Source organism: Podarcis liolepis, assembly GCF_965112155.1.
Source record: "Podarcis liolepis genome assembly, chromosome: 5".
Lineage (NCBI taxonomy): Eukaryota > Metazoa > Chordata > Lepidosauria > Squamata > Lacertidae > Podarcis > Podarcis liolepis.
The window spans coordinates 34,777,521-34,805,035 of record NC_139556.1 but is presented as its reverse complement, the minus strand read 5'-3'; the positions used below and the strand labels follow the sequence as shown (position 1 = coordinate 34,805,035).

General features: G+C 43.5%; 2 protein-coding genes across 5 annotated transcripts in view; one reads left to right on the top strand and one right to left on the bottom strand.

The window, feature by feature from the left end:
* Positions 1-146: 146 nt before the first annotated feature.
* ANAPC16 (anaphase promoting complex subunit 16) lies at positions 147-27,515 on the bottom strand. 4 transcript variants are annotated; one of them, XM_083503260.1, is made up of 4 exons: positions 27,402-27,515; positions 16,341-16,498; positions 3,768-3,842; positions 147-958 (listed from the first exon to the last, which is right to left on the bottom strand). In XM_083503260.1, the coding sequence occupies exons 2-4, from the start codon at positions 16,480-16,482 to the stop codon at positions 843-845; spliced, it is 333 nt and encodes a 110-aa protein (XP_083359386.1). In that variant the 5' UTR covers positions 16,483-16,498; positions 27,402-27,515; the 3' UTR covers positions 147-842. The 4 variants fall into 4 exon arrangements, with proteins under 4 accessions (XP_083359386.1, XP_083359387.1, XP_083359388.1 ...); XM_083503261.1 differs by having other exon boundaries at positions 27,356-27,481; XM_083503262.1 differs by having other exon boundaries at positions 27,365-27,431.
* ASCC1 (activating signal cointegrator 1 complex subunit 1) overlaps positions 27,172-27,515 on the top strand; it is a 49,467-nt gene continuing 49,123 nt past the window's right edge. Inside the window, exon 1 of the mRNA XM_083503217.1 lies at positions 27,172-27,312. The gene's annotated coding sequence lies outside the window, so the exon portion shown is untranslated. The remainder of the gene's footprint in view (positions 27,313-27,515) is intronic.

The window sequence follows — 27,515 nt, the reverse complement described above, 5'->3', positions numbered from 1 at the left end:
ACTCGACTCATAATCATCCTTATGGAGTAGATTTTAAAAAAAGATTTAAATATGGACAGCTGCTTTATAGAAGCTTGTGTTGGCACCAGTTGATTCCCTTTTTCCCAACTCCAGAGCCCTTGAAAAGAATACAGGAGCAGACACCATAGCAGTAGAAATAATTTAATTGCCAAACAGACGGTTCAAGTGAATTGGAACAAAGGAGAGGACAGCCAACGCTGCTTTTCAGAGGCTTGCTCTGCATTTAACAGCAGTCATCTTCTGCCAATATTTCCACAGTCAGTTAAGAGAGAAACAGCTGACAAAATGCAGACTCAGCAAAAACCAAGGAATCTAAATACAGGAAACAGTTAATGTTCTTCTGCCCTTCAAGTGAGCCTATCCTATTGTTTTATCACATCCATCTTCAAAGGGACAGCTTAAGGCCAAAGCCTGTTGCCTTTTGACTCTGCCCTCCAGGAGTTTAACTTGAACAGTAACAAGGGTCCAATTACCCAGCCAACTTTCAGCACACATGCTCCAAGGTCAGCATAAAGGGTTGTAAGTTTAAATAGCCACCCCTTCCCTTTTGAGCAAACAGGTTCTTCTTCAAAAACTGATTGTATCTCCTTAGTTACAGCAATCACACCCTCCTGAAACATGCTCCTGAGTGAGGCTGCTGGAAAACCGAATAAATTTTTTTCTTTAATAAAACCTTGTGTGTCTGCAGTTTACTGGCTCTGGTAAGAGGCAGCCCAGTTATGGACCGTTCTTTACTACACTGCAGTCCAAGCAATGGAAAACAGCCAAGTGTTTTAAAAGGGAACCGTGCAAGTGATTTATCTTTCCACATCAACAAACTTTCAACCCGATGAAGGAGTGAACCCCAGCAACTGTTCTATGGGTTTGTACCGCCATTCGTCTGCCTCCAGCTCTTCAACTAAACCAGCGAGTTTTTCCATCCGAGCAACTTGCTGATCTGCAACAGAAAATTTGACTGTGGTTAGCAATAAACTTTCAATTAAGCTTTTCAAATGAAACACATTAACAGCCATGAATAGTCTCTTGCCGCAGACAATTCTTTCATTGGTTACAGAAAAGTTATCCCCGCCCCGCCCCCCACTTCAGCAAGTTGGTTTCAATCTGCAACAAAAATTAAGTTTTGTTTTTATTTATATATGTATTCTAGATGTACATTCACCTGTGCCTGGAAAAAGCAGGATGAAAGGTGTGAATAAGTGTGAATAAGCCCCCCTTCCTTTAGTTGTGGGAGGCTCAATTCCCTAGGAGGTGCAGGAAAACTCTTAATGTCTTCAAAGAGGAAAACCCTTTTGCACTACTGAGCTACAGATTACAATTACAATAGCTTTCAATAAATGTAAAGAAAGGTTGTTTATATAGATAACCAGAATTTACTCCCCGGAAAAAGACACCAGTAGAACTGCTTTTGCACATTAAACATGAAGATCTGAAAGGAAATCTGACTTCAGAACAGTCATCTAACTTTTAGTCCACTTGGATTGATTATTGCAACTGAAGGATTCTTGTCCAATCTGCTGGGCCACAGAATATGGCTGGAACAGTACATTATCTAGTTTCGTACACAAAAAGTTAATCTAACCAGATAACACTTTGAACATTTTTCACAGAACTGCAGTACAAAAAAAATATATGTATCCGATAGAGATCTCTTGCATCTTGATGGCACTTCAGAAATACCAACTGATCTCCAATATACCATGTGAGCCAGGAAGGAGGAGAGGAGGTCATATTCAAACCAACTGACCCGTGGGGCAGAGAGTGTTTTTTTAACAGCAGAATTGCATCTCACAAGACTACCTAGTATGAATGCAGCATTCATACTACTCCTCTTATGCATACAACGCAGGAGTAAGTAATAGAGGTTTCAAGAAATAGACTGCATAAATAAATATTGCTTTTGCAATTCTATTATCTGAGATAACATTGTGTCAACAGGTTCACAAGAGATCAACTAGATTAAGATATATATATATATATTTGCTTTCGTAGATTTTCACGGGTACAGGAATGCAGGTTTAGGTGTCTTCGGGTGTCTTCCCGTGTAAGAGTTGGGGTGTCTAGGCGACGTTTCGACGAGGTCTCACTCGTCATCTTCAGGCTGGTGCTTTCGGCTTCTTGTTACTGGAACAGAGCAGGATCTCAGTGTTTGAGTTCCTATAAATACTGTTGAGGGGGTGTGGTGTATAGCCTCCAACGTTCTGGGCAGAGAGGAAGTTCCCAGGTTAGTGTGCCTTTTCTTCTTTTGTTCCTTAATTACTTGAGGGATATCTTGAGTGATTTCTTGAGTGATATTCTGAGTACCACTTAGGTGGGTCATTAGGTGTGGATTAGTTGCTAAAGCTTTCGTGTCTTGACCTCTTGAGCTTGTGAAGAGTTTTTCTGAGAAGATGGCTGTACTGCACTTAGTTGTGCTCTGGCTTGGCTTCGTGTATAGGGGCGAGCTGTGGTTTTGTGCCCTGTGCCAGCCAGATCTGTGTAGGGATTGCAGGGGGGTGCAGCATCCGGAGGTGCCACTATGGTTTGGCTACTGGATGGTGTCTGTAATTTATCTGTGGAGAGGGTCTGGGTTTGGGTCTGGTGTGGTTGATTGGTGATGGCGTTCTGTGTGCCTCTGGTTCTGGTGTCGGTTTTTGTGGGGAGGGCTAATTTCCAGATGTCTGGCAGGCGGGACGTGTCGTCACGCTTGTTCATGTTGTGAGGGTGTTTCTCTATCTCGATGGCTTCCATGATTATTCTCTTGTGGTGATGTTCCATGTTAAAGAGCAATTTGGAATCTGCAAAATTAATTTCGTGTCCTGTTTCTTTCATGTGTTGGAAAAGAGAGGAGGTTTTTTCTTCTTTTTTGACGGCATTCTTGTGTTCTGCGATACGTGCATTTATTCGTCTGTTTGTTTGTCCAATGTACGTGGCTGGGCAGACTTTGCAGGGTATTTCATAGACCCCTTGGTTTTCCAACTGGATTTTATCTTTGGGGTTTCTGAGGATATTGGCTATTTTTTGGTTGGTGCAAAAGGCTGTTTTGATATTGTGTTTATGGAGGATTTTGCTAATTTTATCTGTAGTGCCCTTGATATAAGGAAGGAGGGCCATGCCATTGTTTTCTTCTGTGTCTTGGTTTTTGGGGGGTGTTTCTTTTTGGATTAGCTTCGTAACCCTGTTTTGCTGGTATCACTCAAGATATCCCTCAAGTAATTAAGGAACAAAAGAAGAAAAGGCACACTAACCTGGGAACTTCCTCTCTGCCCAGAACGTTGGAGGCTATACACCACACCCCCTCAACAGTATTTATAGGAACTCAAACACTGAGATCCTGCTCTGTTCCAGTAACAAGAAGCCGAAAGCACCAGCCTGAAGATGACGAGTGAGACCTCGTCGAAACGTCGCCTAGACACCCCAACTCTTACACGGGAAGACACCCGAAGACACCTAAACCTGCATATATATATATATATATATATATATATATATATATTTGCTTTCGTAGATTTTCACGGGTACAGGAATGCAGGTTTTGGTGTCTTCGGGTGTCTTCCCGTGTAAGAGTTGGGGTGTCTAGGCGACGTTTCGACGAGGTCTCACTCGTCATCTTCAGGCTGGTGCTTTCGGTATATATATATATATATATTTAAAAAACCACTTGCAAACAGGGTCCCTTCTAACTCTACAATTCTATGATTCTATGATTATGGAACTTTTACTATCGATATATCCATTGACGATTCTTATATAAGTTGGAGAGTACTTACCATGTTTCACTTGCTTTAATGTGGATGCAACCTGGTAGCTGAAAACGGATTCACATAGGAATCGCTCTGAGCCATCTGTAAATAGAAGGGGAAGATAATTTAGTCTATGTGGGTGGTGCTGTGGTCTAAACCACTGAGCCTCTTCAGCTTGCCGATCAGAAGGTTGGCGGTTCAAATCCCCACAACGGGGTGAGCTCCTGTTGCTCGGTCCCAGCTCCTGCCAACCTAGCAGTTCAAAAGCATGTCAAAGTGCAAGTAGATGAATAGGTACCACTCCAGCACAAAGGTAAACTCTGTTTCCATGCGCTGCTCTGGTTCACCAGAAACGGCTTAATCATGCTGGCCACATGACCCAGAAAAACTGTCTGCAGACAAAACACCAGCTCCCTCAGCCTGGAAAGCGAGATGAGCACCGCAACCCCAGAGTCGTCTGCAACTGGACTTAACGGTCAGGGGTCCCGTTACTTTTTTTATGCCTCCCTATGTCCATCTAACGGTGCCACTGGAAACAACAACCATTTCTTTTTGGACCAAGGATTCAAGCCAACCTGGGTTTGGACTCATGGAGTACTGAGATAGAAAATGGTTTTTGGTTTTGTTATCATTAATAGAAAAAAGGGGGCGGGGAGTGACAATTAAACAACCGCCTGCAAGGCTTCACAAAAACTCTGCCGGATAGCATCTCCAGGGAACACTGGGGAAATCTCCTCCCTGAAACCATGGAAAGCCACTGCCAGGCAATTACACCAGAGAGAAGGAATCTATGGCCCTTCAGATATTGTTGGGCTCTGGATCCCATTAGCGCCAACCACCACAGCTGGGTCAGGGATAGTGGGAGTCGGAGTCCAGCAGCAACTGGATGACCACTTTCTCCAGACAATACTGAGCGAAACTGACCACAGGCCTAATTCTTTATAAGGCACTTTCCTATGCTACTGCACCCACGTTAAACAGAGACACTGGAATGCAAAATTTGAATCAGGGTGTGTCGTACAAACTGAGCAAGCCCCTCGCGAAGTTTTTCTCGCGAACGGCCTTTGCTAGCTCTTAGGGACAAAAGGCCTTCTACAAATATAGCAAATAAATATTGCCTAGAAACTTGGACATTCCATTAACCATCACATAGATTTAGCTCAGTCAGTACAGCATGAAAACCTTAATCTCATGAGTTCATGAGTTCGAGCCCCACATTGGGCAAGATTCCTGTATTGCAGGGGGTTGGACTAGATGGCCCTCGTGGTCCCTTCCAGCTCTAGGATTCTATGATACACCATGGTTAAATAGCTGCTGATGGATCTACCCTCCACAGATTTGCCTTTCCAAGCCATCACTAACATCTCAGGGAAGCAAATCCTGCAAGTTAAGTTTTTGTGTTGTGTGAAGGAGTATGCTTTTGTCTGCCCCAAGTATAATAATGCCAATCATCTCCTTGGGTGACCCAGAGCTATGAGAGGGGAGGCAGGGACTTCTCTCTGTTCATAGGTTTTGTAAAACTCTATCACACCCCTCTTTAGTTCTTTAGGGAGAAAAATGACTAAAGAGTGTTTTGAAGATGCTTCAGCTTTTTTATATCGGAACGATGCTCCCAATACCTTGATCAATTTGGTTGTTGTTTTTCTGCCCTTTTCTCAGCTCTACCATATCCTTTCTGAGATGGGGCACAATCAGGGTTCCTAATGCAGCCACACCAAACTTTATATGAAGGAATTATGACCTTGGCCAGTCTATTTTCAATCCCAATTATCCCTAGCACATAATTTGCTCCTTTCACTATCACAGCACCCTGAGGTGATGCTCCCAGTAGCAAGGCTACCCATGTGAAAAAAGAAGAAGAATTAGCTCCTTAAGTGATATCTGGACTGAAAAACAGATCAGAAAAACTGAAGCAGACACCTCCTCCTAACATCTATGGAATTGCAGTGCAGAAAACCTGTTCTTGACTAGCCTATGTTACTATTGCTCTTTCTTTCTTTCTTTCTTTCTTTCAAAAAGGCAAATGAACTCCAATTCAATTGCCTTAAAATACAAAGATGAGGACTTTCACCCTTCAAAGAAAACAATTCTTTGGTTTTCTGGAAGTGTCACAAAGATAGTGGGATTTCAGTTAAGATTCAATAGCTCTTCAAAGCAGCTACAAGACAGAGCACCATGTCAGTGCCCAAAAGCAACTGTAGGTGATTCTCAACCCAAGGCTTTAGGGAGGTTGGGGGGGGGAGCCTATTCTCCCCAGGAATTGCTAATCTCAGGAGACTATAGGTGACTCATCCAGGATGGAAACACACACCTTGCCTACCTGAGAGCAATGCAAAAGAATAGGACAATACATGTTTGAGCATCTCAAGGTGCAATCTTAGCAGTGAATGGAAACAGTGGCAAGAGCAGCCATTTTTTAGCTGGCAGCTCATGCTCACATTGCAGAATGTTAATCAATATGAGCACGGGTACTTGTCAAGTACAGGCAATCCAACATCGGAAATAGGCCACTGTGCAAATCCCTGGGACAAAACCTCTAAGATGTACCATGGCCACATCACTCATTGAAGAGAGTGCATTAGCACCTCCCACCTTATGAGAACAATCTTCAGAGAGTAGTTAGCACTGGATTCCTCTAACTTGGAATTGCACAAGACCACCACCTTCCCTGCTCAGAAAGAAAATCCACTCATCCCTGCAAACAGGGTTAGGAATGGGTTGTCAGTCATACAGAAGAGAAAAGAGGAGACACCATTTTGACTCCCCATGACCATCATGTAGACTTCAGAGATTCTACTATAGAGTTTCAAGGGAGGAAAATGTATTAAACATGCCTTTGATTGTTTGGTGGGGGCAGGAGGGGAAATGACTGCACTCTATATACACTGAAGGCAGTTAGAATTATGACAGAATGGAGCTAGCGGAGCAAATGGCTATAAAGCATATCACTAAAAATTATGGTTGGAGAGAAGCAGAAAGATTTCAGCTACCAGAAGTGTGAAGTTTTGCACAGTTTCCTCGGGAAGAGACTTCTTCCCTGTGGAAAGGGACAGGTGTTTGGGAAGGGGTAGAGCAAGTGAGATTAGGTTTGCCAAACAGAGGAGGTTCCCCAAGCCCATCTTAAACAGTGGTAGCCACAGAGAATCATAGATTAGAGTTGGAAGGCACTGTGAGGGTCGTCTAGTCCAATCCCTGCAATGCCCCACATGAGGCTTGAATTCACAACCCTGAGATTTAGAATCTCATGCTATTAGGCAAGGGTTCCAGATGAAGTTGGACAATTTTGAAAACTAAAACTGAAATCAGTTACTGCACACTGTACACTTTTAGTGTACATTTTGAAATTAACATGCATCCGCAATCTGCACTTACAGGGACTTTGGACATAAATAAAACAGTCTTGTGCTTCGGTTGTGCCCAACTACAGTTTGGAATACTTTGCCTCACCATAGACATCTCTGTTTTCTCCCCTCTTCCTTGGAGGCACCCACAACTAGAGCAAAGCAGGGATGTGTGGTACTTTGCCCCAAATAATTTATTGATGGGGGTACAGTTACTGGAAGGGTTTTTGCTTCATACTGGTGACCTGCTCAAACAGGGCAGTCAAGGCTTGGAGGAAATTTACACTTAGACAACACTGGTCAGTGACTGTGTGTGTAGACTGCTTCCAAAGGAGCCACCTCTGCACTCTTGGTCATGTGGGCACTCAGTGGCCTTATACACCTGGCTCACCCCCACCCTGCAATTGCGGGATCTGAGAAATAATTTAGTACAGGGATTAATTACCTTAGTCTAACTCATGCAAGAGCTGGTTGTTTTAACTGGAGGAACTTCAGGTCTGTTTTGAATCCTATACATCTCTTTATTCTGCTGACAATTACCCGAAGAGTTTGCCTTGTAGTTTCATGAATACTTGCAAAGCATGCAAAGGAGTTTCTGAGGCTTAATATTTAACATGCTACCAACATAGCCCCATCTGAGGTGTCTGAATAGGAGGTGTGAAGGTATCTGCTTTTCTCAAAGAAGACTACAAGCAGAGGGCCTGGGGAAGCAAGCAACTGCAGGAGGTACCTGGAGAGGTCCGGGAGGGCCTTGGAATAAAGGGCCTGGTCACAACATAGCATGCACAGCAGTTGTCTGGTGGAGGAGAGGAAAGTTGTACTGGTTCTGTGGGGCAGCCTTCCATGATGCTCTGTACCTTGGAGAGGCAGAGAGCAAAGCTGCACCTCCCACATTTGATTTTGCAGATGTATTTTTGTGGGGTACATCCTTCCCCATAGTGTGAGAATTGTAAGTGAAAGTGAAATATCCAAATGATTGTTCTAAGAGATGACATGCTCTCACATACAGCTGACCTCCAGCACTCAGCAACACCATATTATGGTCAGTGTCTGAGCTGAGATAGATGATGCACTTAAGGCTGCAAAATGCACAGTCCGGCCAAAAGGACAAAAAGCCCTTTGAAGGACAAACATCTTGCTTCTGCCAGACTGTACTTCTATAACTCATCTGAGTAAAGCTGCACAGGCATTAAAGTTTAGTGATGTATTATTAGCCACCTAGGTCATTGCTGAGCACAGTCCAAGCACAGTTAAGCACCTTTAAGTCTAATTGTTTTTGTGGGACCAGAACGTGCTTAAGTTCTGCTGGATCACACCCACTATCTTTTATTTGTGCTGTCATTTCTAATACAGTGGTACCTCGGTTAACAAACTCAATCCGTTCCGGAAGTCCATTCTTAAACCAAAGTGTTCTTAAGCCAAGGCGTGCTTTTCCTATGCAAGTGTGGCACTCAAAATGGAAGTGCACCCCCGAACGGAGTACGTTCGGATTCCAAAAAAAGTTCGCTAACCAGAACACCTTCTTCCGGTTTTGAACTGTTTGTGTTCCAAATAGTTCGTGAACTAGGCTGTTCGTAGACTGAGGTACCACTGTATAGAAGTTTAAAGGTGTCAGTTAAGTGCAACTGACAAAGGCAGTACATGTTACCAGGCCAAAAAAAGCATTTTAACTCGTTAAGCCAAGAGAACCACTTGGCTGGAAAAAACAACCAGTTTTAGTCGATCTTCTAAGATTCCTTTTCTTCTTTGAACATATTGCTTCCTGAACACTACAAACCATTTTGCAATCTATGGCATTTATGTCCGTGCAGAATGATCTGTAATGAAACTCTCTTAAAAGCTAGATTTCTCCAGATAGGAAACAACGTGGAATTTTCCACATAATGTCTAGCAGCCGCAATCTGTAATCCTTCAGCCAGAACTGAACAGAAAATTATACTTTTCAAAGAAGTAAAATTTATTATTTTAAAACTGGACATATATACTAACTTGAAGGAGACATGAGACGTTTGATGCAATATGCAGCTGCCATGGCTCAGAGGTATGTCACTGACAAAGGTGGACAAATGATGTTTATGTGTTGGAGCCTATAAACTTCTGAAGTGGTTTAGAGTCAGGGTCCAAAGAACTGGGTAACTAGTTCTGCTTTTCTAAAGGAGTGCTCTCAACTTGTGCATCCCAAACAGCAGTTTTCCCAGTGGTTTCCAGAAACGAAGGGGAGTAGGGTGGCCAGGTGAAAAAAGATAATTGGGGCCCTGCATCTTTAATATTTAATATTGCTTAGAACTGAGAATTGCAGCTGGTGTAGCCAAGCTGAAAATGTCCTCCTTTGTGCAATTACTTTGTGCGCAGGAGCCTCTTTTCCCCCTGACTACCCTGCTGCAGGTTCTGCCTCCCATAAGCTTACACCATACATAATAATAATAATAATAATAATAATAATAATAATAATAATACAATACATTTATTGTCATTGTACAACCGGTGTACAATGAAATTAAATGAGCCCCCCCCCAACACACTGAGGAGCACAGACATGGTCACTGATAAACAGCAAGTACTTCGCTCATTGGTACTGCTAGCCAATACAATGCATTCTTCCTCACAGGCTCAGATCCAGGGCACATCAAGCAGAACACACAGTAACCAGAGAGATAATTCCAATGCAACTTCCTGCATGGGGTGAATATTATCTCCATAAGTGCATGTTCTCCCGAAACTGGTGAACCTCAAAACAGTGCTATCAGCAGCAAGCCTACGAATGGGAAAGATGGTGCCTGCAAAAAATCGAACAGTACCTCTGTGGCCAACACCCTCTTTAAACTACTCACTCAACAACTCCTAATGAGCACCTAGCTGCAGCTTCTACCCATTATTTAAAGCTATTTATGCCCCACCCTTCAAAGAAACTTTCCCAGGGCAGCTATAAAAGTGCAAAACAAAAGAGAGAGAGAGAAATTATATATAACAAAAGCAATGAAAATATATGCAATAAAAGCAACAGCAATAAAATCAAAATGAGCAGATGGCTCATTTGGAAGATCTGAAAGGTGTTTTCCTGGTACCAAAATGATACTGCACTAGAGGCCAGGCAAGCTTCCTTAAGCATTCTACTGGACCACTGATCAAGGAGATGGAGCCCCCAAAACTCAGTGCTCTCCTGTCTCTCCCACCCCTAGATAACAACGGTGTGATAATAAACCAAGCAGTGTTGTTGCTATGTGGTGGAGCCAAAATGATCAACCTTTTTTAAAAAAAGGTGATAGAACAGACTGTGGAAACTATCAAGGCATCTCTTTATTAGCTGCGGCCAGCAAAATTCCTGCAAGGATCTTAGTAAACCGTCTCCTAACTATATCTGAGGCTACCCTTCCTCAGTCTCAAAATGGGTTTCGACCTTATAGGGGGACAGTGGACATAATTTTCACTCGACAGCTTCAAGAAAAATGCAGAGAGCAAAATCAACCGCTGTATATGGCGTTTATTGACCTGACTAAAGCCTTCAACACTAAATTGTAATGGCCTTCTGAAAATTGGCTGCCCAGATAAATTTCTGAACATCCTTCAGCTCCTCCATGATAATATGACAGCAACAATCACAGGTAACAGTGGTTCTCAAAGTGAACCATTCACAGTGGGATCAGGTATTAAACAGGATTGTGTTATCGCCCCAACTCTATTTATTATTTTCATTGCCATGATCCTATACATTGTCAAAGGGAAACCCCTCACTGGGGTAAAAATCATATACTGAACAGCAGTTCTCCCAGTGGTTTCCAGAAGCAAAGGGGAGTAGGGTGGCCAGGTGAAAAAAAGATAATTGGGGCCCTGCATCTTTAATATTTAATACTGCATAGAAGAGAGAATTGAAGCTGGTGTAGCCAAGCTGAAAATGTCCTCCTTTGTGCAATTACTAAAGGTGCAGGAGCCCTGCCCTCTTTCCCCCACAACTACCCTGCTACTGATGGAAAGCTCTTTAACTTGAGTTGGCTGAAAGCAAAGAGTACAGTTACTATAACTTCCGTCATAGAGCTTCAATATGCTGATGACAACGTGGTGTGAGCACACTCAGAGGGTGATCTCCAAACCATCCTAAATAGCTTCACAGAAGCTTACAAAAAGCTTGGCCTATTGCTCAACATCCCAAAAACCAAGGTGCTGCATCAACAAGCACAAAACAACCCCTCTGCAGTGCCACAAATCCAACTCAATGGTGCAACGTCAGAAAATGTTGATCACTTCTCCTACCTGAGCAGTTATCTTTCCACAAGGGCCGACACTGACGCTGAAATCCAGCATTGCCTGAGCTCTGCAAGTGCAACTTTCTCCTGATTGAAGTACAGAGTGTTTGAGGACCGGGACATTCGCAGGGAAACCAAAATGCTTGTTTACAAAGCTACTGTACTACCAACCTTACTGTATGCTTGTGAAACATGGACCACTTATAAACGTCATCTCCAACTCCTTGAAAGATTCCATCAATGGTGTCTCCGAAAATTTTTACACATCACCTGGGAAGACAGGCGAACTAATGCCAGTGTACTGGAAGAAGCAAAGATCACCAGTGTCGAAGCAATGATTCCTCAACATCAACTTTGTTGGACTGGTCATGTTGTTCGGATGCCTGATTATCAACTTCCAAAGCAACTACTCTATTCCAAACTTAAAAATTGAAAGTGTGATGCTGATGTCCAACAAAAGAGGTTTAAAGACTCTCTCAAGGCAAATCTAAGAAAAGTGTAGTATAAACACTGACAACTGGGAAACACTGGCCTATGAGCGCTCCAGTTGGAGAACAGCCTTCACCAAAGGTGTCAAGGTGTCTAAGTCAGGACAAAAGGGAGGAACGTGCTAAGGGGAAGGCACGTTTGGCAAACCCTCACCATGATCAACTCCCACCCAGAAACCTACGTCCCACTGTGGAAGGATGTGTGGATCCAGCCACTTCCGGACTCACTATTAAGACTGTGCTCATTGAAGACAATCTTACTCGGCCAAGAGTGATCACCAAAGAAGGAGAAGGAGCAGAGAAAATCAGTCAGGAGGCCTGCTGGAGAAATAACCAGCAGATGCCGGCAATGATCCAACTAAACATGGGGATCATTGTCTTGGGGTATGTCTGCATCAGACACCTATCTGCATGCTGGACTCTACTGTCTGTGCCCATCACTCATTAGTGGAACAGTGACTTCAATTCTCCTAAGAATCCATAAGCAGAGATTCCACATGCAATCCTTTGTATAGGCTTGCTGTTGCAATTCAAGCGAGACGTCTTCCTTCTCTGCCCATTTCCCTAACAAAATTGGATCTTTTGTGGGCTGCAGGTGGCTATATCTGGATTCCCAGGGGATTATAATATCTGTTTGGGTGCTTGGTGGAGCCCTGGAACTTGCAACTGAAGGTGTCAGTTGCTGTCTCCCTAACCTATGAACCATGGAGTCCTCCGTGTACAAGGAAGGCACTGCAGGCTCTTTCAAGCAGCAGGTTTGTGCAGAGTGGGTGGGGGTGTCTACTATGTTCCATGGTAGAAGCGTGTTAACGCTGCCAGGCTAGATGACTGCAATGCGTTATACATGGGGCTGCCTCTGAAGATGGTTTGGAAACTTCAGCTGGTGCAGAATTCAGTGCCCAGGTTGCTCGCCAGGGCAAGATGCTTTGAGCATATTACACTGATCCTGGCCCAACTGCACTGGCTGCCAATTAAGTTTCTGGGCCCAATTCAAAGTGCTGGTTTTGACCTATAAAGCCTTAAATGGCTCAGGACTGCAATACCTCAAGGACTGCCTCTCCCCATATGAACTGACCCAGACCCTGTGATTGTTTTATTGTATTTTACACCACCCATCTGATCATCATCTAAGGTCCTTCTTCATTTGCCTCTTCCACAAGAGGTCCGGAAGGTGGCAACACAAGAATGGTCCTTTTCTGTGGTGGCTCCCTGTTTGTGCATGTTCTCTCCCAGGGAGGCTTGCCTGGCACCTTTGTTACATATCCTTAGGCACCAGGTAAAAGCATTCCTTTCGTCCCAGCCCTTTGGCTAATTAAACAACAAATGGCCTTTTAAACTGTGGGGGGGGGTGTAGGTCTGCAAATAGTTGATTATTTCAACCAAATGCCTGATGGAGAGGTAGAAAACACTACCGAGAGACAAAAATTGAATCTTTGATGGGGGGGGGGGATGATAAGATACTCTGATCCATGTGAATGATCAAAAGGCTAGAAATGCATATTAAAATTCATGAAAGATGATGCATAACACTATGGTTCTTTTGGCATTTCACCAACTTGCAGCTAATCTTACTGTATGCTCTTTGAAGAATCAAAATTCAGTTTCTGGTCTAGTATCCCCTCAAAAAAGTATACTACAATCTGAGACCCTTGCTTTAGAGCATGATGAGGCAGTGGTAAGAAACCTGTGGCCCTCCGAATGCTGTTAGACACCAACTCCCATCAGCCTCAGCCGGTATGGTCAATGGTCAGGGATGAGGAGAGTTGTAGTCCATCAACATCTGGAGGGCCAGAAGCTCCACGTCTTTGCTCAACAGGCTGCCAGACTTGACAAATGGCAAGAACTGGCCCACCCGAATAAGGAAGCCCTGTAAGCAATTCTAGGCAAGGCTGATTTATCATTATGCTATCAGAAAAATACTATTAAATTATCAGAAATATCTCCTCCAGCTATGATAATATTTACTGTTGTAGTCATGAGACAAGGCAGGGGGTGGTGGAGGCAATTGTTTTATTGCTTTGGAGATATTAAGCGTTCCTAACTGTGGTGGAGCCATACATTCCCCCTCCTCATATGAACAATCCATTTAGTATAAGTCTCACCAACTATCACCCCCTCCCCATACTTTTCCAGTACTATTTGCAACAAAGTGGGGGAAGGATAATGGGTGATTTTCAGTGTAGGAAGTTTTTTTTTTTTTAACTTCTCTTAAATATATGTGGCAGCTGAGGAGTCTTATTTCTTCTTTTGGGAACAAAAAGCCTCACCAGACATTCTCTCCTGGGCACATGCCCAGTAACACAAAAATACTTCAATATTTTAATTGGTTCTAGAGGCTCATTAAGTTTGAGGACAAGCATTTAATCTTAATTAATCCAACAGTTTGGCATACAGATGCTAATATGTATACATATTAATTAGGGTTGTGACACAGTATATAATTAGTGCAACATGGCAAGTATTCATGCAAAGTGATGGCATGATCTACAGAGTACAATGCTCTTCCCTCCCCACACCGAACTCTGCATATAAAACTCTAATGAAAAGCAACTACCTCTCAAGAAAGGAAACAGCAACTATACCCACCCATCCTGCCATGTTTTATAAAGGAAGAGTTCCATCCCAACTTTCTGTTTTTTAAAAAAATAAATGCCTACCATTCTTAGATGGAGAAGCTACACTATGTGATGGCAAGTGCTTCCAAAGCTATTTTTTTTGGCGACGAGCAAGTCCCCATGCCCATGCCTTGTGTTGTTTCAATATGTTAGTTTTTAGTCTTGAAATGCCTATGGGGAAAAGATTCATTCTTTCAGCAAAAAGACCTAGGATGAGTGAGTCTGGAAACTGCCCCCAATTGCAAACCTTAAGGACACATCAGATTCAAGTCCCACAGCTGAACGGTGCATCCTATTCCTGATATCGGTAAGACTTGTGAGCCACCTGTTATAGGGAAGACAGCTTGTAAAAGCAGACCATGCCATACCCAGATATGGCAATTGGATAAATAAGCATATAATTTGTTCTTGCTATGCGTGGGACTAATTGTACAATTCAGTTCCATTCCTACTTCCAATACGTAAATGTAAGGAGGATCCATCCTTTCTTGCTGTCATACTGTTAACTGTCCTGAGCTGTTGGGGGAAATGGCCAACTCTAGCCTAATAAATATAATCTATACTGAAACTTTACATATACTAGCAATCGATTGCTTTCAAGGATTAAGAGACATACAGGTCAGTATAAAGCTACCTAGAATTCAATATCTTGCTCCAGCAGTAGAACCCAGGGCAGCTTTATTCTGACTGATATGTATTTGCATTGCTAAGTAGTAGCTACTGCCTCAGATCTTAATGAACAGGCTATCATCCATCAAGCCTGAGCAATTGTACTGACAGCATAGCATACTGGCCAAGAAATCTAAGCCACTGAAATAAAGCCTGAGTTTCAGTCAAAAGGCAAAGTGCCCTTACAAGAGTCTAAAGACTACTTGGGACTCTGTAAAGGCGGGGGAATGAAATGCTTTTGCTGCTTCCTGCTTGAACTCAAGGTTTAAGCAGGGAGAAGATGGGTAAGTGTAAGCAAGAGGAGGAGAAAAATCCAGGCACTGCCAAGGCAAAATAGGAACATATGGGGAGAGTGCTGATGCACTCCAGTCCAGCTTGTAGGCTTCCTGTAAGGTATCTGGTTGGCCACTGTAAGAATAGGAAGCTGGACTAAATGGGCCTTTGACCAGATTCAGCTGTGCTCTTATGATGTCCTTAAGTGTGTCTGGAGATCTATTACTGATAGGATTGCCAGATGCTAACCTAAAAACTTTGCTTGTCTGTTTAAGTGCTTGGAGATGCTGCAGCCTCTGACTTTACCCCTTTGGCTTATCTTGCCTGCTGCAGAGCACAACCAGTCCTGCTTGATGCAGAAGGCAGGACAGAAAGATGGGTCAAGCATTAACTGAGTAGAAGGTGCTGTGGTTGCATGCTCTCCTTTATGAGCCCAGAGGCTCTGAGACAGGCAGTCTCCTGGCTAATACCGGGCAGCTCCTAAGTATCCAAACGGGCTCTATAATTATCTGCAGCGAATCCTGAAACAAGGGTGCAAATCATACATCGCCGACATTCCAAAGCCCAATAGATCAGATCAGCAATGCAACATCAGCCGAGTGGTGCCTGGAATCAATGCAGCTTACTGGGCGAATGACTCCATCCAACTATGCAAGTTGAAGAGATGCAAAGGGATAACAAAAGTAGCACAAGCTCCACTAGAGCAGGTTTACTCTGAAGTAAAGTCCCCCCCCCCCAGGTTCATTGGGGCTCACTCCCTGGAAAGCAGTGTAAGTTGAGAGCCCATATGCCACACACAAAACTGTTTTACCGCTACTACCACCTGGCTCTTAACCACTCTCGCCTGTACCAAGAGAAAACCACTTTACTGCAAAGACCTACGCACAGGCACAAGGGTGAAAGCTTATGTGATGTTTAGCAGTGCCCTTTTTACTCCCTTGACGCAAAAGGAGGAGATATGCAGAGCAGTTACCTTCTAACATTTCGCCAGCTCCTTTGGGGTACGTAAAGAGAGCTTTTCTTGGTGTGGCAAGGTCTGAGACGCTGAACCCAGACCCAGTTACGGAACTTCCGCTAACTCCACCAGCTGAAGACGATGACGAAGAGGCAGCCATTTTGCTCAATCTGAACCTAAAGGCAAGAGAAAGGAAGACATGAAAACCAAGTGCTTCAAGTGTATGTACCATCTTGATTGCTTTCTTCTTGTGCTGTTGTTTACATTATGTGAGGCTATCAGTGGAGGGAGTGTAGCAGCACACTGCTGAGTTAACTGGGGGAAAACAGCATTTTGTTCACACATAAGATAATTGGGGAATATATTCAAATTAATGGGGGACTTGGTTTGAGGTAATGTTCTGTTTGTCTTAGCAAGGGAAGAGTGTAACTCAAGTGGCCAGTCTAGTACCAGCTTCTGGTCAAAAGATTTAGCCCTGCTTCCTAGGCTGGAAGGAAGGTCAATGTATTTATTCCAGACCCATGACTCAAATTAAATTGAAAACCTGCTTCCAAGCAAACCCACAAAATCTATGTGCCTGTGATTATGAGAACAGTGACAGAAAAACCAATTTCAGAGACTGCCATCCCAACCTAAAACAAATCTTAAACATATCTGAAGAAGTGTGAATGCACATGAAAGCTTATACCCAGATCAAACTTAGTTGGTCTCTATGGTGCTACTGGACTATTTTTTAATTTTTTTTATTTCAACTGCCTCAGACCAACACAGCTATCTACCTGAATCTAGAATCATGGAAGGCACCACACTGAGCTGCAGGAAATGGAAGTCCATCGGTATCTGAAGAAGTGTGCATGCACACAAAAGCTTTTACCCAGAACAAACTTAGCTGGTCTCTAAGGTGCTACTGGACTATTTATTATTATTTTATTTCTTCTTAAACACAGTAATCTCTAACATTATCGATGGGGCCTGCTTCTAAGTCTGTGTATTTAGGATTGCAAGCTGAGAAAACAGATCACACAATCACAATATAGCTGTGTGCCTTTGAGCTAGAATTGGCAACTTTTTAATTCCCCCACCAGACCATACTATTGAAACACATCAAGATTCAAAGGGAGCGCAGTGTAAATCCGCCTCCCACAATTTAGCTGGTTTACATAACTCAATAGATCAAAGCTGGAGGCTGTGCTACACATCTTCTGTGACCCAGCACAAAGTCTGAGCTAAGACAGCAATATGATTTGAAAAGGATTAACTTGCTGAAAGCTTAATTTACACTAATTATACTCAACATAGTTAATGCCGATTGTTAAATATAAATGATAACAGAGAGGCATGGCAGCTTACATATCAGCTGCATGAATTCACGCTATTTCAGACACCACAGAGACCTTTGTACCAGGAAAGGTTTTAACCAAAGTTATGTCCCTGATAGCCAGATTCCATGTAGCTTAGGTAGTGATGCAAATTCCATCCAATCTGATGGGACACCATGCCGACAGAAATGATTATTCTCTGCAGTGCAGGCTGTGGCCTAACATCCCAAGGATGAGACACTGAGAACAGGTTAAAGCATCATTCATTCAAATAAATAGTAGTTTTATTGAAGTGCTGTAGGGCTTTCAAACCCAGACAGTTCTCATCAAGTCAGGTACTCAGAGCAAAACATGATTGCATGTTCCACACCATCCATCTCCACCCAGCAACTCTGAATGACCCACATACTGTGGCTCCGGGGAGAAGTGCAACTGCTGGATCTCTCGACAGAAGATGTGGGCAAGCCTGCCATCAAAGAAAATGATGGACATGTTGCAGTGTGCTTGGCACTATGTACACTTAACCAAAGGCTGGCAAGGAGAAAATGGCTCAATTATATGTGGGGTGTGTGTGTGTGTGTGTGTGTGTGTGTGTGTGTGAGAGAGAGAGAGAGAGAGAGAGAGAGAGAGAGAGAGAGAGAAATGGGATTGCTGTAGAATTTTAAAAATCAAAATAGATTTGACTTTCAAACACAGTCAAGTAGAAAAACATGCAGCTGGATATTCTGCTTTTCTTTTTCTAAGAAAAAAAGAGAGTCCACAGAAATCAAACAGTTTAACCTTGGGAGCCAGGTTTCTTTAAACCCATTAGGAATTAAGAGGTAGAAGATGAATATATAAAACTTGAATCTGCATCTGTAGGACAAACAAACAAAAGCTACAGGTGCTCTTGTTCTCAGCAATGCATAAGAATATTTGGACCACAAGCAGCCACAGCACCATCCCCAACTTTCAAGTCTTGACTCTTCTTCACCTTTTGCCACAATATGTATGTGTACCCTGCTGCTCCATTTGCTCGCAACATGTTTGCTCTTAGAAACAAAATGCAATAAAAACTTTCACCACTGGGTGGCAGCCAGAATGCAGAAACCCAAACATTGGAGTTCTATGGCACCTCAAAGGCCAAGGTCAATGTCATACATTTCATTATATTATTTGCATTTATTTATTGAATAAAATGCATACACTGCTCGAATGTAGAAAAAACCTCAAAGCAGTTTACAAAGCCCAGAGAAGTTTCCATGAATCTCCCAGGGGTCCAGGACGAATTGGGTTCACATGCTCTTAACTTCACTGTTAGAAGATTAGGTGCTCCTAGACAGGAACTTGGTATTGTGATCAAGAACAGATTGAAATCATTATAAAAGGTCACAAATAATGAGCTTTAACGTGCAAAACACACCTGAGCCAAGTGCTCACAGCTTTTCCAGCTGCCGCTTGGGTGTGTTTTGCAGGCAAAAAGCTGTGCATTATATAGGTGGGTGCGATTTTCAGAGATGCCATGCACATTTATTTTGCATTCCAGATACCAGTTCTCAAGTGCAGAAAGTAACAAAAGAATTGGCCCAAGATGCCACAGGATTCTTTTCACCATCAGAGGCTAACAAAGATGGGTAATGTTCTGAATTGGTTACCAAACACCTTGTGGAATCAGATAGCAGGAAGAGGAACTGGATATGACAAGTTAAATGCCATGCAGTGGACTTCTCCCACTGCTTCTTTCCTTTTGGGTCATCTACCTATTCAAGGACAGAAGCAATGATAAGGACACCATTTCACCACCAGAATGAATATTATTAGAATATGCACAAGGAAAACCAGGAAAGAGCTTTTTTTTTACTTATAATGGGGAAAGCCCAGTCAACACAAACTCTTCATACAGCTTAGAAATACAGCAAGTGTAAAACCCAATCTAAGCATTGCTCGTGAATAAAGGAAACATTTTTTTCAGCCCCCTCCCCCTAACAAAAACACCATTAGATCTACAATGCCTCCTCACATTTCCTGTATTAACATGGGCTGGAGAGGCCTTAAAGCTGTTTCAATTACCTTCCCCAGTTGAAGTCCTTATTGTTATATAAAATCTTTTAAAAGTAAGATACAAAACCTTTAGGTTGTTTTGTGGAGCCGGCTATCTTACAGTATTAACTACTCCCACAACCTAAAGAAAATGCTCTTTTAAGCTGTTAATGTATTTTTTTTTAAAAAAAAAAACCTACAACACACATAACACAGTTAAAGCAATTGCTGTCTGTTTAGTCACTGAATACCTACTGTTTTTATTATCCATTCCAGATCTACCACAATTATGTACAGCATCTTCCTTCATCTTTTATGAGCCATGCAGCCCATTTCACATTTGTAAATCGCCATACTCCAATGACTACCTGATCAATGGCTCAGCATGGTACCCAAGCATTTGCGGGAGGAAATACATCTTCCAAAAGCTGGCCACAGTGGGAGCAGTAAATTAATCCAATCAAGGATGGCTTTTTGTGAGCTTGTATTTCCTTGTGTTGTCCTAGCTAGTATAAGCCAACAAAGCTATCAATTCTGAGGTACACAGGAGTCACTGGATGGCCTATAAGCCAGACAGGGGTTTTATAGCCTTCTTTTTAAAAGACTTCAGTGTCTTCTCTGCAACAGGATAGAGAATATTGGGAAAACCAGTTCACTGATTTTGAAATAAACAAAGGAAAGAAATCTAGTACAACTAGAATCTCTCTAAGTAGTTAAGCATGAAGATTCAAGTACTGTAAATGTAGGCTCTCTCTCTCTGAAAGGTCCTGGGCATTTCAAGTATTCCTCTGCTGCTGTGCAAACCCATCAACAGACCCCAAACCTCTTTCTATCCCATATGGTCACAGACATAGGTTAATAACCTGAAATGTGCTTGCATCAATTAAGTTCCGGTTAGAATCACAGCTACTGCAGATTCAAAAAAGGCACTTTTGGGGGTCTTTATGAAAGCAAGTTCAAAAAGAGTAGCAATGTAGTGTTAGTCTGTTGTGACAAAAGAAAAACCGTGCACCTCAAGGTGTTTTGCAACACCTTAAAGACTAACGAATGTATTGTGACACAAACCATGCAAACCTATGCACATCTGCTAGAAAGCAATTCCAATTTAAATCATCAGGACTTACTTCCAATTAATGATGCACAGAATTGTACTGTTAATCTCCTTACCTCTGTAAGGCAACAAGTGGCTTCATGCAATTTGTAGTCAGAGAAATCCCACAAAATACAAGAGGATATGTAATATAATAATGTAATGAAGGCATGCACAGCAAGTCCTGAACTTGGGGTGGAAACTCAGTTCATGGGCGCCACTGCCACACTCTGAGCAAACAAAAGAACTGCAGGGAAACCAACCAGGAAACCACAAGTGCACCCAAGTGAATCATGCGGCACTTCACAACCTATAAAAATGCCCCAGTCAGACTTGCTGTCTCACCTAAGCCACTAGAAGACGCTTGCTGTTGCTCTCTGTCCTTCAAGAAAACATGGTCAGAAGGAAATCAAATAATCTACAGCAGACAGATATTAGAACCCGAACAAATGCAAAAGAATCAATAGGTTAAAAATAGATGTGACATTGTACATGCCTTTAGCCTTGTGTGGGGGTGTATGGGGTGTTAGGGGAGGGGTAATACCTCTGGTGGGGGACACAATGTGCTCCTACTGGGGCAGTATGTCCTCCTTGGTCCCCACCCTGCACTCAGCTCTCGTCTGTGGCTCCTAGAAGCTGTCAGCATGCAACAGCGGCCACACCCCCATCTAGCACTTCCTCACATTGACTCTTTTTTAAAAAACCAACCAGCCATGTCAGGGCTAAAAACACGAAAAATGTTGCATCTAGTTTGGCCCTTTGAGTGATATACCATTGCTTATATGAGATATGAAATAAATGGCTGTAATACGAGGCATTTCCCAGAAACAGAACCAACATCGGAATAGTTGGAGGGGTGTGTCCCCACAAATATCTTGCTAAAGTTCTCAGACTGCCAGCTACCTTCATACTGTACCTCTTCAGTCTTTGAGCAAACCTCCTCATAGCCTCAACGGGGGCTTCAGTGTCCACCAGAGATAGCATAACATGTCTGAAGCTAGTAGGGCCGGCCATCAGTGTTTCCCCATATCACTGAGCAAGGCATAGATATATGGGCACCTTTGTGGGGTCACAATTGGGAGAGGACCACTCATCATGCTACGTAGTTGTAGGCCAGTGAGCAAGACCTATTACTAGGTTGGTTCATTCCACTGTGTAGTAACTACTTTGTTTGTAGATGTAGGTAGCAAATAGCCTCACAAATTTTGAGCTAGGTGTCAGCAGGTTTAAAGAAAAGATTTAAAGACACAAACCTAACCAATTTCTGCATCCTATTGTTAAAAAAGAGATTGCTTCTCCCGCCCCAGCCCCACAACACACTTTCCCCTTACTTTGCAGCCAAGGGCTCAAACTCCTGGAAGAGATCAACAATGGCTTGGCTTACATGTTATCAAACTATGGCCTAGTGGGACCGCACAGGGCTCAGGGAGAGGACCCTACAGCCACTCTGCTCATCCTTGGTCTTCGGTTACAGCTTGTGGTTTAAGAGAGCTTAAATATGAGCCCCAGTCTGGATGTGAGCAAAATGGCTTTCCAAGAGCCCATACACCTGTTTCCTCTAAGCCATAGTTTGGCACAAAATGATGTGCAAATCAGGTCAGTTTAATGAAGTAACGAGGGAGGGTACCATCTAAAAGAGGCAAGAAGGGTGAAAGTTAGGCAGAACGAAATCTGTATCTTTAAACTGTGTCCTGACATGGAACTGCACGACATTTTGCAGAGAACTTTTAACTCAACGTTAGTGGCTACTGTGGGGAAAGAAGTTTTCAGATAGTGAAACAAGAATCACTTTAGCTCTGTTTAGCAGCTATACAAAATATGTAAAGGTCACTAGGCCACCCCCAACACACCTGCCCCACACTCTCCACTCCCAACCATGCCATATTCAGCACAAAAGTCTGAAGGGAGATCCAAAGCATATTCAACTTAACATACTTAAAAACCTCTCCACAATCAGGAATTCTGATAACACAGGTTATGATCACAAGGAGGCTGCGTTCAACTCAACCTGCATTCAGTGGCAGGGGTGGATGCTAATGCTGACGGGTGGATGGGTTGAGTTTGCACCCCCATGCATTCAGCTGAATAGAACTTTTCTGAACACACTTTCCTTGTCACTTGATTACACACATGGGTGTTGCTAAGGGGGGGGGAGAAGCTGCCCCCCTGAAATCAAGTAAATCAATAAAAATACTTAACTAACTGAGGTTCTGTCCTCTAATATAAAGCCTGCCCCTCAACATAAATCCTGGGCTGGCTATGCCCATGATGTCACGTGCCATACCGAGACCACAAGGTCAGCAAATGGGAGAGGCGCTGTACTATTGGAGTAACCCAACCAACTGAATTCTTGTGCCTTCAAGAATGACTTCCAATGAAACTCATTGGGGAATTCATCATCTTATTAAACGCTCTCTACATTTTTGAGTACCATCTTAAGGGTTTTCTTTTCAACCATGCACTGACACGCTTGCACTGAAACAGTTTCCAGGTGCCCACGTAGACATGATAAGCTACCAAAAGACAGTCATGCAACTACCTTTAGGCTGCAGTGGTATCTCTGCTGGTTTGCAATAAAAAAGCCACCCACTTGCACAAGCACTTATTTTACATATGGACAATCAGGGGTTCACTTCTTGACATGACAGATACAAGCACAGACATTCTGTTTAGCTAGTTCGTTAATTGAACTATCTGTTCTGTATAGAATGTGACCTTCACAGAACTATTGCAAGAATAAATCAATATCTATGTACTGGGGAAGAGCGGAGGGCAAGTACAAGTAGATCCAGAGCTGATGAAGCGGCTGGGCCAAAGCCGAAAGGATGCTCAGTTGCGGATATGCCTGGAAGCGAAAGGAAAGTCCAATGCTGTAAAGAAAAATATTGCATAGGAACCTGGAATGTAAGAACCATGAACCTGGGTAAGTTGGAGGTGGTCAAAAATGAGATGGCAAGAATAAATATTGACATCCTGGGCATCAGTGAACTAAAATGGACGGGAATGGGCGAATTCAGTTCGGATGACCATCACATCTACTACTGTGGGCAAGAAACCCGTAAAAGAAATGGAGTGGCCATCATAGTCAACAAAAGAGTGGCGAAAGCTGTACTGGGATGCAATCTCAAAAATGATAGAATGATCTCGATACGAATCCAAGGCAGACCTTTTAACATCACAGTAATCCAAGTTTATGCACCAACTACTGGTGCTGAAGAAACTGAAATTGACCAGTTCTATGAAGACTTACAAGACCTTATAGAAGTGACACCAAAGAAGGATGTTCTTCTCATTATAGGGGATTGGAATGCTAAAGTAGGGAGGCAAGAGATAAAAGGAACAACTGGCAAGTTTGGCCTTGGAGATCAAAACGAAGCAGGGCAAAGGCTAATAGAGTTCTGTCAAGAGAACAAGCTGGTCATCACAAACACGCTTTTCCAACAACACAAGAGACGACTCTACACATGGACATCACCAGATGGGCAGCATCGAAATCAGATTGATTATATTCTCTGCAGCCAAAGATGGAGAAGCTCTATACAGTCAGCAAAAACAAGACCTGGAGCTGACTGTGGCTCAGATCATCAGCTTCTTATAGCAAAATTCAAGCTTAAACTGAAGAAAGTAGGAAAAACCACTGGGCCGGTAAGATACAATCTAAGTCAAATCCCTTATGAATACACAGTGGAAGTGAGGAACAGGTTTAAGGATTTAGATTTGGTGGACAGAGTGCCTGAAGAACTATGGATGGAGACTCATAACATTGTACAGGAGACAGCAACGAAAATCATCCCAATGAAAAGGAAATGCAAGAAAGCAAAGTGGCTGTCCAATGAGGCCTTACAAATAGCGGGGGAGAGAAGGCAAGCAAAATGCGAGGGAGATAGTGAAAGATACAGGAAATTGAATGCAGATTTCCAAAGAATAGCAAGGAGAGACAAGAAGGCCTTCTTAAACGAGCAATGCAAACAAATAGAGGAAAACAACAGAATGGGAAGAACCAGAGATCTGTTCAAGAAAATTGGAGATATGAAAGGAACATTTCGTACAAAGATTACCATAATAAAGGACAAAAGTGGTAAGGACCTAACAGAAGCAGAAGACATCAAGAAGAGGTGGCAAGAATACACAGAGGAATTATACCAGAAAGATATGGATGTCTCGTACACCCCAGGTAGTGTGGTTGCTGACCTTGAGCCAGACATCCTGGAGAGTGAAGTCAAATGGGCCTTAGAAAGCACTGCAAATAACAAGGCCAGTGGAAGTGATGGTATTCCAGCTGAACTATTTAAAATTTTAAAAGATGATGCTGTTAAGGTGCTACACTCAATATGCCAGCAAATTTGGAAAACTCAGCAGTGGCCAGAAGATTGGAGAAGATCAGTCTACATCCCAATCCCAAAGAAGGGCAGTGCCAAAGAATGCTCCAACTACCGCACAATTGCACTCATTTCACACGCTAGCAAGGTCATGCTTAAAATTCTACAAGGAAGGCTCAAGCAGTATGTGGATCGAGAACTCCCAGAAGTGCAAGCTGGATTTAGAAGAGGCAGAGGAACCAGAGACCAAATTGCAAACATGCGCTGGATTATGGAGAAAGCTAGAGAGTTCCAGAAAGACATCTACTTCTGCTTCATTGACTATGCAAAAGCCTTTGACTGTGTCGACCACAGCAAACTATGGCAAGTTCTTAAAGAAATGGGAGTGCCTGATCACCTCATCTGTCTCCTGAGAAATCTCTATGTGGGACAAGAAGCTACAGTTAGAACTGGATATGGAACAACTGATTGGTTCAAAATTGGGAAAGGAGTACGACAAGGCTGTATTTTGTCTCCCTGCTTATTTAATTTATATGCAGAATACATCATGCGAAAGGCTGGGCTGGATGAATCCCAAGCTGGAATTAAGATTGCCGGAAGAAATATCAACAACCTCAGATATGCAGATGACACAACCTTGATGGCAGAAAGTGAGGAGGAATTAAAGAACCTTTTAATGAGGGTGAAAGAGGAGAGCGCAAAATATGGTCTGAAGCTCAACATCAAAAAAACGAAGATCATGGCCACTGGTCCCATCACCTCCTGGCAAGTAGAAGGGGAAGAAATGGAGGCAGTGAGAGATTTTACTTTCTTGGGCTCCATGATCACTGCAGATGGTGACAGCAGCCACGAAATTAAAAGACGCCTGCTTCTTGGGAGAAGGGCAATGACAGGCCTAGACAGCATCTTGAGAAGTAGAGACGTCACCTTGCCAACAAAGGTCCGTATAGTTAAAGCCATGGTTTTCCCAGTAGTGATGTATGGAAGTGAGAGCTGGACCATAAAGAAGGCTGATCGCCGAAGAATTGATGCTTTTGAATTGTGGTGCTGGAGAAGACTCTTGAGAGTCCCATGGACTGCAAGAAGATCAAACGCATCCATTCTCAAGGAAATCAGCCCTGAGTGCTCACTGGAAGGACAGATCGTGAAGCTGAGGCTCCAGTACTTTGGCCACCTCATGAGAAGAGAAGACTCCCTGGAGAAGACACTGATGCTGGGAAAGATGGAGGGCACAAGGAGAAGGGGGCGACAGAGGACGAGATGGTTGGATGGTGTTGTCGAGGTTACCGGCATGAGTTTGAGCAAGTTGTGGGAGGTAGTGGAGGACAGGGGTGCCTGGCGTGCTCTGGTCCATGGGGTCACGAAGAGTCGGACACGACTAAACGACTAAACAACAACAACAAAATGTACATCCTTTGGTTTGCCTAGCAGACTGATCCCAGCCCCAGTGAATTCTTTTTACTCTCAGTTGGGCTAGCTTCCCAGTTGCCTCGTCGCTGTTGTTTGCGATGATAATTACCTCCTATCATGAGGGCAATAAAGCAGGATAGACATTTTATTTACTATATTCTGGGTCACTGCAAGTGTCAACTGTAAGTCATTAATATATTTTCTATTTGAATACAAAATGCTGGAAGGTGAGGAGAGGGAGGTGATGGAACCACGGCCAGATATGTAGCAAGTGTTTCTGCTATGCTTTAAGCAGCCTTTCCCCCTTTATTTTCCAAAGACCTACAAACTTGGTCCTGTGCACTGACTTCAAGAACGTAAAATTTGCCCAACTTTTTATACACGCCTGTAAAACGTCTGCCTACCCTGCAGATTTGGCAACCAAACATTTCCCCTCTTAATTCGAGCAGCAGGATCCTATGCGTGCCTACTCAGAAGGGAACCCTTGCTGTGTTCAATGGGGCGTGCTCTTAGGTGCGACGCGACTAAGGCCCACTGAGCTCGCAGGACGGTTTCCGCAAGTAAACATGCACGGAAAACAGGGGTGGCAGCATGTCCAGAAAGAAATGTGGGAACGGCGGAACTCACCGCGACGTTACACCCCGCCGACTTAACTTTCAAATGCCCAGTGCGCTTGCGCCGTGGCGGGCAACCGAATCGAAAGACGCATGCGCGCAGCCACCCCGCCAATGTGAGGTAGATACCAGGCCGAACAACCGCGGCCTTTTGTTACTCGCCCGTTGGCCTCCCGGTGACCAGCCACGGCCGCTTTAGTGCGCCCCACGGCACCCCCGGTAAGTAACGCGGCAGAATCTCCCCTCCTTATCTCGTCCTTACCTCGCTTACCCTCAGCCGCCCTCAACTTCACTTACGAGAGCCTTACCGGAATGACGTCGGCGAGGAAGACGTGCGCGCGCCTGGGGGGCTGGCGGCCACGAGCACGCCCTGAATACGTACAGCGTCGCTTGAGGAGGCGGGGGCCTCCTCCTCCTCCCTC

Excerpts from the sequence above, each read along its gene's own strand:
- ANAPC16 (XM_083503260.1), bottom strand. The coding sequence starts at position 16,482 with ATGGCTGCCTCTTCGTCATCGTCTTCAGCTGGTGGAGTTAGCGGAAGT. Across the intron at positions 3,843-16,340 it reads AGCTGGCGAAATGTTAGAAG|ATGGCTCAGAGCGATTCCTA; the intron begins GTAACTGCTCTG and ends TTCTATTTACAG. Across the intron at positions 959-3,767 it reads ATTAAAGCAAGTGAAACATG|ATCAGCAAGTTGCTCGGATG; the intron begins GTAAGTACTCTC and ends TTTCTGTTGCAG.